This window comes from Dermacentor variabilis, chromosome 7 (assembly GCF_050947875.1).
Source record: "Dermacentor variabilis isolate Ectoservices chromosome 7, ASM5094787v1, whole genome shotgun sequence".
Lineage (NCBI taxonomy): Eukaryota > Metazoa > Arthropoda > Arachnida > Ixodida > Ixodidae > Dermacentor > Dermacentor variabilis.
The window spans coordinates 136,005,712-136,020,517 of record NC_134574.1 but is presented as its reverse complement, the minus strand read 5'-3'; the positions used below and the strand labels follow the sequence as shown (position 1 = coordinate 136,020,517).

Genomic DNA, 14,806 nt, shown 5'->3' with positions numbered 1-14,806 from the left:
TAACAATGGTTCTACATGTGTTCGTGAATGTGGATACAATGGCTCCTTTGTGAACAACCGTCGCAGCGTCAGAGCTTTCAAGGCACCTCTGCTGCACGTAATCGCAAATGGCGTTTTTTTTACAGCAAAGTTGTAAGCGTCTCGGTGGTCGGCATTCCTCGTGTCCGTCCGTGAACAAAAGAGTCTCAGACCTGCGCTGTGCACGTAGCACAGTCACAGCGTAAGGTGGAGGAGCGGCTACATAGGAGCTCTATTTTCAGCACTACGCACTATAGGTGATTGCGGCGAAGTATCTTCGCGTCCTTTTCACGACAAAGATCTCAACTGTCCGCTCGGCGTCTACGGTGAGCTGCGGCTTGTCCTGCAAAGCGGTCTGTTGAGTCCGATGCCCATACATTCATTCGAATCAACGCACAGAACAGCGTATGTTCCGATAAAGAACAAGCTCGAAACAAGCATCTATCATCAGCAGCAAGGACTCGTACTCCCGTAAGTAAGCAAAAATATAATGGTTCATACCCCCGTAAGCAAGCAAAAAAGAATGTATTGGCTAATATGCCACTAAAGCTGAGTTTACGAGTCCTCAGCAAAGTGAACCGAACAGCGCACACACTTATTGAAATAAGCCATACAACACAGAGAACACCATACGTTTCAATAAAGAAAAAGTTCAAAATCAGCATCCTAACCATCAATCTTCAGGGCCGGGACGGCGAAGAAGAAGAAAATGAACTTTATTAAAAAAAATGATCCGGCAGTTCTGGTTGTGGTGGCCTCAGGCTACGGCTCGAAGTCCTTGGAATTGGGCTCAGAAATTTTGAGAGCCACCTCCCAGCAGCGGCGGCGCCGTGGGAGAAGGTCCCCGGCGGCCGCCGCAGCCGGGACGGCGTCGGGGAGGAGTTAGCTCGAGGCTTCCTGTGCGCTGGTAGCGGCCGCGGTTATGGACACGTCGCGAAGGCGGTGGTATAGATAGAGTTGTTGCCGGCGTTGTTGGCGAGTCAAATTTTTTTAACGCGGCCACGTTAAGTGCCCCGTGTCGCCGAAAATCCGGTGTCGGCATCCGGTGTAGACAAAGCCCCTGATATACGAAATAGAGCCACTTTCTCCACGACCACTACAGTGCTTGATACGTTGGTGTTACGGGCATAGCACAAAAGGCTGCAGGCCGGTTGCTCGATGCCGGCTGTGTGGAGAGAATCATGCCCGTACACCACGTCCATACTTTTTTTATTCCCCCAGGTCAAGAAAGAAACTAAAAAAATATGGGGGTTAGCCCGCACCACCTTTAGGTATAACGTGCATAAAGCCAAATCTAAAATAAATGAATAGGGGCTACAATAAAAGCGCAAATGTATTTTAAGAAAGCGCCAATAAACAAAAATAAAAAAATTAGAAGTTAAGCCGGGAGAATACTGTCAGGAACACAAATGTCTTTGCAATGCAGCGCACCCTGCAGGCTATTCGAACTGTTCTGCGAGGGAACGATAATTACGAAAACTCGAAGCGATCCAACGCTGGCGATGCTCAGTAAGGAAGCAGTTACTGAGATAGTTCAGGCAAGAGTCCAATGCTATGCAGGCGTAACAGCTTCACATGTCACACCGCCGGCATAGATGTTTCTGTATCTGAGTCTATCGAAGAGGTAGTAGAGGAAGCCACGCAAAAGTTTGTGGAATATCTTGAGACAAATATTCTTGAGTGCTTGGAACAAAAGCTGTCGAGCCAGCTGAAGCAGGTCATTGGTGCAGCCTCTACCGAAACTCATTCATCCCAGTTTCTGAGTGTTCTGAAATTAGCCCAAACGTAAACATCGTCACCCAATGCGGTAGGTGACACTCCTTGCGCAGGACCTTCTACTCATGTAGAGAGCAGAAGGAACTAGAGTCTCTAACGACTATATGAAGGAGAATGAAGACTTCAAGGATGTGGAGATGAAACCCTAAGTCTGAAACGCAACCAGATCTTCTGCCAAATAAATTGCTGCTATGTCAAAAACTAAAAAAAAATCTGTAAAATAACCTCTCGAAGAAGGGCTTCTTGAAAGAGAGTATTCTGGATAAGACAGTATTCGGTACCGTTCTGTCTTCAACATAGGCTCTTTAAACATATTTCAATGCAATTGCCTTTCGATTGTTTCTGCTACAACACATTTATCAAATATTTCTTCTTAAATGCTACCAGACATATTTGTCTTTCACGAAACCTCACTTTGAAATGGTCAAAATTTTTCTCTAAAAATTTATCGTTTACTTATTTAGGATCAATTTGCCAGAGGCGGTGGTGGTGTTGGCTTAGGTTTGAACTAAAATTAGCCACAAGGCCACGATATCTTATGATGTGTGTCTACTGAATGCGAAATTTCAGCATGAGACATTTTATCTAAACTGTTCCCATTTTTGTCTTAGTGAAATTATATTTCCCAGCAGAAGTGCAATGGTACCAGATCTTTAGACAGATCATCAGCTTCCTGCAGAAAAGCCGTAGTACTAGCTTGTGACCAATTCTCACCGTGTGTCTTGAAGTTTTAAAACTTATTTAGGTGAAAAACGGCTGTGGGAATTGATTTTTGATAGCAACGTTTCTTGTCTCAAATCAATGGTTGCTGCCTTTTGTCGCGGTCAGTCTCAATCGGCGACAGATCTCACTTTTTCCAGCTCGTATTTAACTACATCCTCGCAAAATACGATAGACTGTTATTATAACCGAAAAATGATTGCTGGCACCCCGCCTCCCTTAGTCGGAAGCCTATGACATGCTTCAATGCCACAGTTACTACTGTCGGGTACATGAATTTATCTAGCCACTTCGTTAACCTTATACAACAGATCTTCGTTCTCGTTGTAAGCGAGACCATGAAGATGTAATTTCTTTTTTCTGTTTCGTACTTCTAGTACCTTTAGATCCGCGTTCAGCTGTTTCAGGTTGCCTTCGTCGTGCGTGAATTCGACTCTTTCAATTCTTTTACGTAGGTCAGCAAGTTCTTTGTCATAACTGTCAAGGCGCTTCATTATGCTGTCAAAGTGATCCGACATAGTCTGTACTGACTGTTCTATGTGGTTCACCTGCTGCCTCAGCGGCATAATAGAGTCAAGTTTTCTGCACTGCTCAGGAAATGCAGCAGAAACATTCAGATCTTCGAGGCTGGAGGCTGCGCTCAGTTTGCCGCTGCGCATAGCGCTAGTTTTACGTGTGGGGCGAATGAATGCTCTGCGGAAAGCAGCAGCTTTTGTTTTTGCAGAATGGTCGGTTATACCAGAGCATACCTCGAAGTTATAGGAATGGTTACATTCTTTGCATTTTAACACGCTATCAGTGGGATCTATAGGCTTGCTTCAACAGAAACAAATGTCTGACTCGGGACTAGCCATCGCAACAAACGCCCCAGGCAGCAAAACTACACACTTGGTTGCAGCAATGACGAAAGAGTCAGGTGGGCGAAGGTAAAGAAATAAAAGTGTACAAACCTGGAAAAATAAGTTCGGATGCTTAAAAGACGCATCCAGTGCCTGTCGCTAGTGCTGCCAAACTGTCGTGCTGGAGAGCAACGCGTCTTCGCAGTTCTCACGTGATGTACACGGTTGATGGCACAGCAAGGCTTCAGCAGATAAACTTGGACACGTGAAAAAAACTTTTCAGTCGTTCAGCCATAGAAGCACTCCCGTCGCCCCATTTTGACGTGAAAGAACCTCGCGGCACCAAAGGGGCGGTAACGAACGCGTCAGCGGAACAGGAACCATCATGAAAAAATAAGTTCGGATGCTTAAAAGATGCGTCCGGTGCCTGTCACTTCTGCTGCCAAACTGTCCATTGGTAAGAATAAAACTGGCATTTAACAACAAAACAGAGCCAAGTGGACGCACCTTAAAACTCCGCTCAATTGGTCCGACCAAAGGGAAGGGTGCGCCTGGGATATTGCTACATGGAACGAGTCGGTTCGAGTATTATTTAACAGGCCCAAGTGTTGGGTTGGATGGAGCCAGAAACAAAACCAGCTGCAACTTAAAGCGCAATTCATATGATAAAGTTAAACATTGGCGAGTGGCTGGATTGCAACAAGGGGAGAATGGCTCAGTAGCATTCACTAACTGGTTTACATAATTCAAACGTAATTACACTGCATAAACGAAATGGCACAAACGTATGGACAAACTGTAAAGCTGACAGCCGTATGTACTTCGTACAAACTATAGAATCTGGCTAGTTCTCAACAAAACAAAGGGAAATATTCACCGATCTTGGGGTTCAACTCATGAGATGTCCGGTAGGCGAAGGCAGACTTCCCAAACCTTCCCAACGTTCCCAAATCTCTAAGAGGGCGAAGCCCACTGCAGTGTTGTCGTCAATATGCAACCATGTCTTCTCACATCCGGCACAGGCGTCGTAGGTCGTCTGGAACCAATTAGGTGTCAGGATGCAAGCCTTTGCAAGACCGGCTCCAGGCAACCATATAGCATGTGCTTCCGCACCCCAGAAGCCTTCATGACACGGTTCCTGCGGACGTCGTCGGGAGACGCGAAGCCGTCGGGGGAGGGTCTACCTGGCTGGGCGAAGGCCTCGCACGCAAGGGCCCTTCTATCCTTGCGAGCGTCTACCTCCGCACTTCAAGCCGTCTACCACTGATTCCCAAATTCAGGTGTAGAGGTAGATCCTTGGGAAAATAGTCGCACACACCAACTCAAAATTGTTGTTGCTCCTCTGCACAAATAGCACATACCCACGGTGGGGGATCGGCCAAGTATTAGGCGGTTTGGAGAAAACTGATGAAAAAAAAAATGATGGCTGAAGACGTATTCTGCTCGATGTTGAAAGTGGAATAGTCATCATGTTAAAGTGAATCTGCAAATACTTAAATAAATGTTATAGCTTACCGTTTTAGGAAGGCAGCCGATTCGTGTCAAGAATATAGTATTTAATCGCTGTGCAAATAATATGGTTTGTACCGCATAAGTGAATATTAGGGCCTGAATATAGGAATGAAAATTTCTCAGAAAACACAAAGTATTCCAGAAATGCACAGGGAAGATTCCCTGTCAATGCGCACAAAAGGTGAAGCGGCCAAGGATATGATAAACAGAACAATTTATTCGAAGCCGTTCAGGGATATAATACAAAGGCGTAGCGATCTCGCAGTTAGACCCTTTTTATTTATTATATTATAGCATATTTCAATTCAGGATACGTCGGTCACTTTCTTGCATCTGTCACAATGAGTTTATTATGCATATTCATAAGCTTTCTGCGCCTGACATTTGGCGAATCCTCCATAGTGTCTTGATGGGCGTGTTTTGAGGACATGACGCATAAAGGAAGCACACAGAAAGAACACTGCATCCTGTCCTTAAAACGCGCCGTTTTAACCATGTACCATCAAGCCAGCAACCAACTGCCCCATCCAAGTCCCTCAATCTCCTCCATTGTGGGTATGAACCTCGAGTTGGAAAGAAAACAAAGCAAAGGTGCATACGCGCATGGCAACCGGTGCGGTATATTTTCATTGCAAGGGCATTCGAACCTGTGAGTACCGTTGCAACCCTTTTTATTCAGCCTCTAAGGCTACACGTCAAGAGCAATCTCAAGAGAAGTCGAACAAATTCGTAAACAAGAGCACTGGTTTACAACAAACTGAATCGATTCGTAGACATAGGTACCGTCTTGGTGCAAGAAAGGCCTCGGGTTTACATTCATATGCTAAATGATGACATGATACATGGCCAGTCTATTAAAGTCGATGTCACAGAGGCGGCCGCACAGCATCTTCTAACGACTCTCGCACTTTAAACAACCAGGCTCAGTAACCAACGTGCGCGCCAGACCTAACAAAGGTTTCCTGCCACAAAACTTGAAGGTCCATCGTGCAGGGTGGCGCCAATCAATTGCTAGTATTTTTATTCATGTTTTAACATTGGGATATTATTCAGTTTTTCTAAATCGACATCTGAGGGAAAAGGCGCCAGGAAGAGAACGTAGTTCTTCACTGACGCAGGGTGCAAGCATCACGTTCCCGTGCCGGTGCTAAAGTTTTTCTTCGGCGAACCTGAGCAATGCAGAGCGCCGCGCTTCATCTTCGGATTCGTATTCGGGCTCTTCATGGGTTACTGTGAGTATCGTTCTGCGTGCGTCAACCGCTGTGCTGCGAACTGTACTGGACTATTTGTCACATATCTATCCATTTGTTCATCTATCTATCTGTCCGTCCGGCCTCGAGCGCGTCTGTCTATCCGCCTTCGATATGCTGGAAATTACCATTAGTTGGTGTGCATCATTTCTATAACAGCGCAATTGTAAACGATAGGCTACAAAGAGACAAGTATTATGACTTGACGAGGTGTTTCATTTTAAGCTGAACACTTAAAAAAAAGCCTTCATATGTACAACCCATCGTTTTTTGTCTTTTTCATTAGCAGTAACGAAAACTGTAATTATGGTTCACCTGTATAAAATATGCTCATTAACTCTCATTACTAATATTAGGGCACTTGTCCTTGTTAAATTGAAAATGATAACTACTGAAGACACGTCTGCCTCAGAGAAATTATTCGACTTGAAGCAGTTTCAGGCACAAGTGACCATAAAATGTGCAACCAAATACATTTTCATTACGGTTAATAGTTTCTAAACGTACTCCTTTATCAATGCGAGAGGACCTTAACTGGAACTTGAATGAATATTTTAGCATATTTTGGGAACGGATATCTCGAAAGATGTTGTGGGCTTAAGACTTCACCTAAGGAGACAATAATTTTTTAGTGAGCGACTTCCGTTTGTAAGTAAATGTGCCTAATGTTTCTAGTTATTAAGGTAATTAGCGTATTTTAGATATTTCACTAAATTGCTCAATTTTATTCCTGATAATGTCCACCTAGCAACGTAGTCGATCTTCACAGATAGAGGGGCCTGCTACTTTTTGAGGCAGTGTTTTCATAGTGTTTTGCATGACAAAAACAAACTGCTATACTACTGTGACAATCTATCGTCTCGCTAGCTGATATTTATTGGCTTTCTCTGTCTGTCTGCCCAAATAGGCAGGCGTAGGAATCAGAAATAAAACGATGTCATTCAATGCGATATCTCGTGTTACGGCACCCATGAAAGAATCTCTTTACCGCCAGTCTCCGAATTCGTCTTCCCGTGAACATCCAATTTAAGACAAAACTCCGAACCTACGTGCATTCTCCAACTGTTCCCCTGACAAGGTGGCGCCTTCTTTTCTGGGTGGAGCCAGTCTTCTACGTGGGCATCGTGCGCGAGCTGTTCACCACGGAGCTGACGCTTCGCTGCATGGGCACCGCCGTCATTCTGCTCACGGGCGCCGGCTACGCGTTCTCGGCCAGGGCCCGCGCCATTTCCTGGCTCCTGGTGCCCTTTCTCTGTGGTCGGGCCGGTCGATCGGCTCTGGTCACCGCCAGCGTATCGCTCATTCTTCGAGGTGTGTAGACATGATGCTTTCTGCTTGACGCGAAGATGACTCTGATGTGACTGGAATGGCCTACCAGGGTCAATCAATCAATCAATCAATCAATCAATCAATCAATCAATCAATCAATCAATCAATCAATCAATCAATCAATCAATCAATCAATCAATCAATCAATCAATCTATCTATCTATCTATCTATCTATCTATCTATCTATCTATCTATCTATCTATCTATCTATCTATCTATCTATCTATCTATCTATCTATCTATCTATCTATCCGCGGTCAGATGGTTAGCTCATCGGGCTGCTGTGCGATGCGTACTCATAAACCGCTCTGCAACGAATCTCTTTCACACCGAAATGGGTCACTGTAGATGCGGCATTGGGTATGTACCGCTGTTCAATGAAAGGTTGACGCCGACTTGGATCACTTGGTGTGTTCCACTCGGTCTGTACCTTCAATACCTTCAATGTACCTTACTGATGGAAACTTTGAACACTGTGTATATTACAGTAGGCGTATGCCGCTCTTCAACGAAGGTCTTCAGCGCCAACTTGGGCAGCTAGTTATTGGCCATAGAGAATGTGCCGGCCTGCCAAGACTAAAGAATTCGGCGCAACCCATCTCACGAGCTATGCCGAGGGTTCAGCATCGAATTAATATACCGACACAACATATTCACAACGTCAAACCGAGTTATATGTTAACGCGTGTACTGCAGAGGGAAAGCTTTTCTGAGCTTCCCTAAGAACACTTGGTGCCCTATGGCGGCGCCACCGTAAAGGCTGCGTGTGGCCTTTGCAATGCATGATGTACCGGCGCGTGTAAACTCTCAGACACGCGTCGTGTGGCAGCCAATCTCTATTCTAGCTCTTTTTCGAGCAGTTGAGTGTCTTTGATGTTGCCTTCTTCGCGCCCTGACATGCTACCCAGGTCCAATCGAGAGTATGATGATCAACAGCAAAGTGGCCGTGGACTCGTTCATGTGCCTCGGTGCTCTCTCCTACAACCACACCAAGGAACGCCTTCTGTTGATGTACAAGCCCATTAAGAGGATCATTTGGGACTTCGACGTGAGTTCTTGCCGGTCGGGTTTTGCAAGAGCACTGTGGCATCGGCCTAGCTAAAGAGACAGTTGAGGGCAGAAATTTTGTGAAAACTTATATAGAGCGTTAGACTATATTTTAATACAATAGTACTGACTACGGCCAAATGCCACACGGCAACATTCAGAAACATATCTGCTTCAGAAGCATTACATCCGTCGGACGACACGCCGTAATGGATTTCTTTGCATTGGTTAGGCCTGTTCCAACCTGCTGAAACAACTCCATAACTTTATGGAAATTTGCTAGTAGCTCGCTGGTACGACAAATTGTAGGAGAGCTTGGATAATTTCAATAAACCTGCGCTGGAGGCTTCCTAGGGCCGCTCACCGGACCCTACTCTAAATATAGGCCAAACATTTCAGAGCCAAGTCCCGAAGACAAAGTTCACAGTGATACAGGAGATGGGAGCAAACATTGGCAAATACAACGTAAGATGCGGCGAGCTGCACTTTCCGCAGCCTCTAAAAGCTTGCCCAAGCGAGATATCTTTGCGGCTTTATCGAAATTGAACATAGAGTTCACATGATTTTTCCGCCACAACCCTTCCTTTTGTTTCCATTTGACTGGCGGCACATCTTCGAAGGCAGCGTTGCGTGCTTGCCATTTTATGGGAAACCCCAAGTTTTTGTCTCTGCTCGCTTATTGTTCACTGCAGGTGGAATGCAGTAAAAATGATCCCACCGCTATGGTGTTGGTTCGTTGATCGCCAAGATCTTTGCGCATAATCTGTACCGTGGAATTTTGAATGTAAACGTAAGTGAGCTCGAGATGCAGTTGAGGTGAGAAAAGGCAAAGCTAAAAAATGTGTAATAGTTCTGTCCCCCTGATGCTCACAAAAATGTCTGAGAAAAATGCTTTACAGCGGCGTCCACCCAAGATTATTTCGTATAGTTTTCGTTTCTTCTGTCGCACCTATCATCATGCTTACATTTCACAAGACGTCGCTGGAAAAGAAACGTTTACTTGTCCCCCATCAGTTGATTTTATCTTATGTAATAAGCGTAACAGGGTCAGCTATAGGACAAACGAAGCACCGGTAAGAATGCAGAAAATTGTGGTTGATCCCTCTTTCGTAGGAATCGGTACAACACGAATGTGAAACCTCTCTTCCCGGAAGCTTTTGCATGCTTACCGTACGTGAAGAATTAAGTTGCAAGTGGTCATCAGCCACATCCTACCGCTGTACATGGGTCCTCGACAACTGGCGCAAAAGCCGAAAATGTCGAACGACTCGCGACAGGAAAACATCCCCCGGGAGACACTGCATTGTGCTCGCGGGAGCACTGCGCAAATCCCCCACAAACCACAGGCGTTCGCAAACCGCACAAGCGAAAGCGAACAGATTGTCAGTTAATGGCCTCGTGAACTCACAGTCCGCTGCAGCGAAAGGCACACGATTTGCGGGTCGGCGACCGTGTTGCAGGTTGGCTTGACGTGCGACGTCTTGTCAGAGAGCGGCGTTCAGCTGCCGAGTTGCTAAAGCGAAGGTACGAACATTTTCGTACAGCTCCGCAGTGTCTTTGGCAGCCAGTTGTGTTGTTCCGACGCGTTCAGCTTCAGGCATGCGAGCCGCAGAGTTCGCAGCGTGCGCCACTCACGCACGAAGGCATTCTGCTTCACGCTGGCGTGTCTCTGGCAGGACCAAAGCGAGATTCGCCCGTCGACGTGGCTGCCTTTCTGCACCGCTTATATAGCGTAGCAGTTAACTTGGGTGGTGCCATCGCAAATGAAGCAGTAGGCGGCCTGTAAGCGCTGCTGATGCATGTTGAAGCTGCACTCCGCAGGCGACGAGGCGTCACAGGTTAATCCGACGGGAAAGACAAGCTATGTCAGGAAACTGAGTCGTCACCTCAGCAGAAGGCCCACACCACCTACACCAAGCTACACCATGTTCGAGCCTTCGCTACGCTGAGACTACCGAAGCACACACTGTCAGCGCGTCGTTAGTGTCATGATGCAGTAGCTCGCTTCACCGCTCCTGGATGGCGGCGGCACCATCCCTGTCAAAAGGGCATGTTTTGTTGCGTTTGTGCCAACGTCGCAACCGTTACAGGAAATTGGTCGTCGACCCCGGCATAAAACACTTTCGTGCTTAAAAATTTAATATGTGCGCGCGAGGGTCTGAGGTGTAAGCCGGCGGCCTCGGCTTTTTCGGCGGGTGTGAAAACTTCTCTAATGAGGGTACGATTACTTTTATTGGAATTCTCATGTTTTCTGAGCGCACATCTTTGCAGTGCTCTGAAGATCCAATTTTCAGGGCCAGATTTCAAGATGTTTGCTCTGCGCTTGTTCGGTTGCAATACCCCAACATTTTGAGAAAGCGCGAGGGAAGGGGGGGGGGGGGCGTTGTTCGTTTTTTCTAGGACTTAAGATTATGATTAGGACTAGGATTAGTTAGTCTAGTCTAAGACGATTAGTCTAGGACTAGGCTTAGGACAATCTGTACGATTCTGTGCATGAACCTACGTGGGAGAAACCACCTCATACAAGTGCGCGTATTTAGTAAAGGTAACCTGCTCTTGTGCTTGACGTTTCGCGCTTGCCTTGCGATTCTAGGAGCAGGTGAAAGTGATTCACAATGAAACTTCGGCCATCGACGAAGAGGTCAAACCAATAGAAAAAGAGGTAAGCATCAATTCATAATTTTCGCAGCCTAGATATGCACGCATGCTTTTTTTATTTTTTTTTGTTTTTTACAACCGCTAATGGATATGAGTAATTTGACAGTGAATGTGTGAATAAAGATCCCCCAATACAGAAAAAAAAACCATCAGACAAGTGTATTATAAAGCGACAAAGTTTCTGATATGCTACCAAATTTCATCTAACAGATATATACCATATTTGCTTGAAAAAGCGAATGCCTTCACCACTGATAAGGGTTCTCGTTGCACGCATACATCGCTAATTTCGAACGTGTTTTAGATGTTGGTAAATGTTGCTTACGGAGTTGCAAGTTTAGGGCTTGATCACAACCCGTAAAGCAGTGAAAAAAACAGGCAGAAAGCTGCACATGCGCACAGGCACGTGGACACGCACACGCACTCATTCATACATGCCTGGAAATTGAACAAAAGGTAAATGCCTAGCGTAAAAATTTGCTGCGAACAAATGACTGAGGTGACATTGTTATTTGAAATTCAACAGCATGAATTAGGAATTGTTCACGTGGAGCAGCATGGTCATGATTGGTATTGTATTTTATGTACACTTACAGAACACTCGCCTTTATCGGCTTCCACTTAGCGTATACGGCTTCAGCAGCTTTCATCCTATGCTAGCGAATTTTAGTCTCTCGACACCGCCTGGTCATCTGATATCCTGAACTGTGCTTATTAATTTCCTGGCGCCTGTGTTTATAATTTCCCTCGATTCCGGGCCCACTGCGTCCCTTTACTTGACCACCGGCTTTGTGCCCTACGCGCGTACACTTTCTCAATACCAGAGCCCAATGAAAAGGTTTTTTATTTATTTAAAATACCTTACAGGCCCTATGGGGGCATTGTGTAAGGGGGGTACAAAATCAAGGGGGAAAAGAAAGAGCAAACAGCCTTCTAAAGTGTAATACAAAAGATACGCCTCAATGCAGGGCTCATTACTACCAAAAACATGTAAAAGGAACAACTGAAGTAATGAAAGGCCACAAAGGTACACCTAAGGAAATAACACGAGTAAAACTCAACGTAAGGTACTAATATAGTAAAGTAAAATACACGAAAAATGAACATATCAGGGAGTACAATTCTTGAAGGGATATTTAGGGAAACAGACGCAAAAAAGCTATAATATATACAAGGCATACAAGTGAACACGTGGCGCAGCATAACATAGCAATTCATAGGAGCGAGATAGCAATGCATCAATAAAAAAATCACAAGAAGTTGAAGCACATTGCCAACGGTAAGAAACAAGATAAAGTGATTTGTAAGTGCTATTATGAAAAATGCTCGTGTAGGAGATGACGAATTTTTTCTTGATCTGACTCGGAAGCAATGTGATCAGGGAGATTGTTCCACAAGCGAATGGCCGTAGGGTGTGCGGAAAAGTTAAAAGCATGTGTCGTATCGTACATGCGCGCATAGCTAAAGTGGTTATTTAAAAGGCGAGACGTGTTCGAGGCGATCTGGATATGTAGTGTGGATTGTGTGGCATTGTAAACATATTTGTGAAACAGGGATAACAGCGATATTACGGCGATCTAAAGATCTTAGTAACTGATTTTACTTGGAGGCAAACATTGGGTTCCTTATCCAATTTTTCATAAGCTGCCGAAATGCATCATGCCGTGAACGCTTAATCAATTTCTGTATTTATTTCGTTTCAGTTATGAAAAAAAAAATATGAACTCTGCCTACTGTTCCAAACAGAACCTTGATTTAGGGCATCATAGTTTCGAGAAATGGCGCAAGTCAGTGAATTTCGGTTTATCCCCTGGCAAATCTTTCCTTTCAATGCATACAGAAACGACCCCGTAAGGTAAAACTTTCTCCTAAGACCAAGATTCATAATCAACACAAAAAAATGCTGAAAAAAACTGGTATCTGGGGTGTCTATTTGCGGCTCCAAATTCGCTACGGCAATTTAAATATTTAGACACTTGAAAGGGGGCATGCGTAACACTTTAGTTCACGAAGTTGCCCCGTCGCGTCCGTTGTGTTCGACGCAGGTGTCCGGCGACGACCGCGAGACAAGAGCGCTCGAGGCGGACGCCGAATACGTGGACAAAGTGTCCGACAATGACCCACGCTCGAAGCTTGTACGCGAGAAGTACCAAGAGCTCAAGAAAGAGCTCGAAAGCGACGGTGAAATCGAGGCCGACTACGCTAAAAAGCTCGAGCTGCGATGCGAAGGTAGGCAGCGCTCGCGCAGAGTTGTGTCGTTAAGTCTTGAAAGTTTAGTAAAAATGCAATACTGACATCATAAATGGAAATAGCAGACCACACCAGCGTTCTCGTTCCATGAGGTGATTCGGAATATTTATTTGTTTGTAGGCAATTTTTTGTGTCGGGAACCTTCTATTTAGCACTTAGATATTTATTGTCTGGTCGGATTAGCTCTGTTGCTTGATTTGAAAACACGCAAAATGGGTAATTGCATACTAAGTTAGGTGCTAAATATTAGGTTGGATCTATATGCACCAACGGAAAGATGGACAGCCGGATAGACCACAGCGGTGGCCTCGTTTGTTGAGTGTTCGCCGCGATTTTGTGGGGACGTGGGGCCAAAAAAAAAAAAAAAAGACATCGCCACCGGTTATCCTCTGGTTATGCAAATGGGCACCATTGTCCCCAGGTTCTACACTCGGCTTTCATTAGGGGTGAACTGTCCTCGAAAATAGGCTCTACGCTATGCAAATCTCGTTGAACCACCTGGGATAAGCAAAACCACGTAAAAACAAATCTCGACCGCTCTGATAGAGACAATTTCCAATGTGGAATCCCGTAACTGCCGAAGTGGTAGCGTGGACGAATTGGTATGACAGATGTAGGGCATCTGTGTCTTTCTAGGTCTGGCTGTTGAAAATCTTGTTGCGTTGCTTTATTTCATTTCAGTTCATTATCACCTTGAAGGCCGGAATGCATTACACAAGGGGGGCAATACAAACACGTGTAAGAGTGGTTACGTACAAGACAACAACAAAAAAGGAACTTTGCTGATTTTGTATTACTTTAAACAATCAAAGAAAAAAAATCCGCAGTAAAAGTAGTAACACGGCAGCGCATTCGCAAAAGAAAAACTGTACTTTTCCTCCGGAGTACAACAGAACACCAATTATGATAGGTAGGCACGCCCGTTGATGTCTCGAAATGACCGAGCACCTGGCTCCCGCGCACTTGTAGCTCTTCTATACGTAGGCACCGGCTTCCTACGACAGGGTATGCTCTACAACCGGGCTCTCTATGGTTCAACTAGGGCGCCTAAAGACCACACCTAGAAACATTTGGTGGACCTTTTTTCGAGATGAAAATTCTCACAAGCATCCAAGTGCCAGGCCCTGGGAGAGGTCTAACAATTCGGGTTTACTCAGGCAGTTGTTACTCGAATAGTATCATCAATCACGAAGTGAGAACTCTCGCGTTCCAAGTGTTTCAAAAACCTGAAAGTTAGAGCTTCGTATCTGACCAAAGCGGGGGCATCCTTTATCAATTTGTGCTGTGTGATGACGGCTTGGGCATTGACCTCCTTAAGTTGTCTGCATCGTGCCGTGCGTTTTGTTTCCCGCATATTCGCGTTGACACGCACTGAAGTTGTGCCGTGAATTTCTTCTGTTTGTGTG

At 45.3% G+C, this 14,806-nt stretch overlaps 1 protein-coding gene across 1 annotated transcript; it reads left to right on the top strand.

Annotated features, from left to right (window-relative positions):
- The first annotated feature begins 24 nt into the window (after positions 1 to 24).
- On the top strand, positions 25 to 8,547 carry LOC142588862 (protein sneaky-like). Its single transcript, XM_075700682.1, has 4 exons — positions 25 to 489; positions 5,984 to 6,097; positions 7,223 to 7,426; positions 8,354 to 8,547. The coding sequence occupies exons 2-4, from the start codon at positions 6,088 to 6,090 to the stop codon at positions 8,545 to 8,547; spliced, it is 408 nt and encodes a 135-aa protein (XP_075556797.1). The 5' UTR covers positions 25 to 489; positions 5,984 to 6,087.
- Positions 8,548 to 14,806: the final 6,259 nt, after the last annotated feature.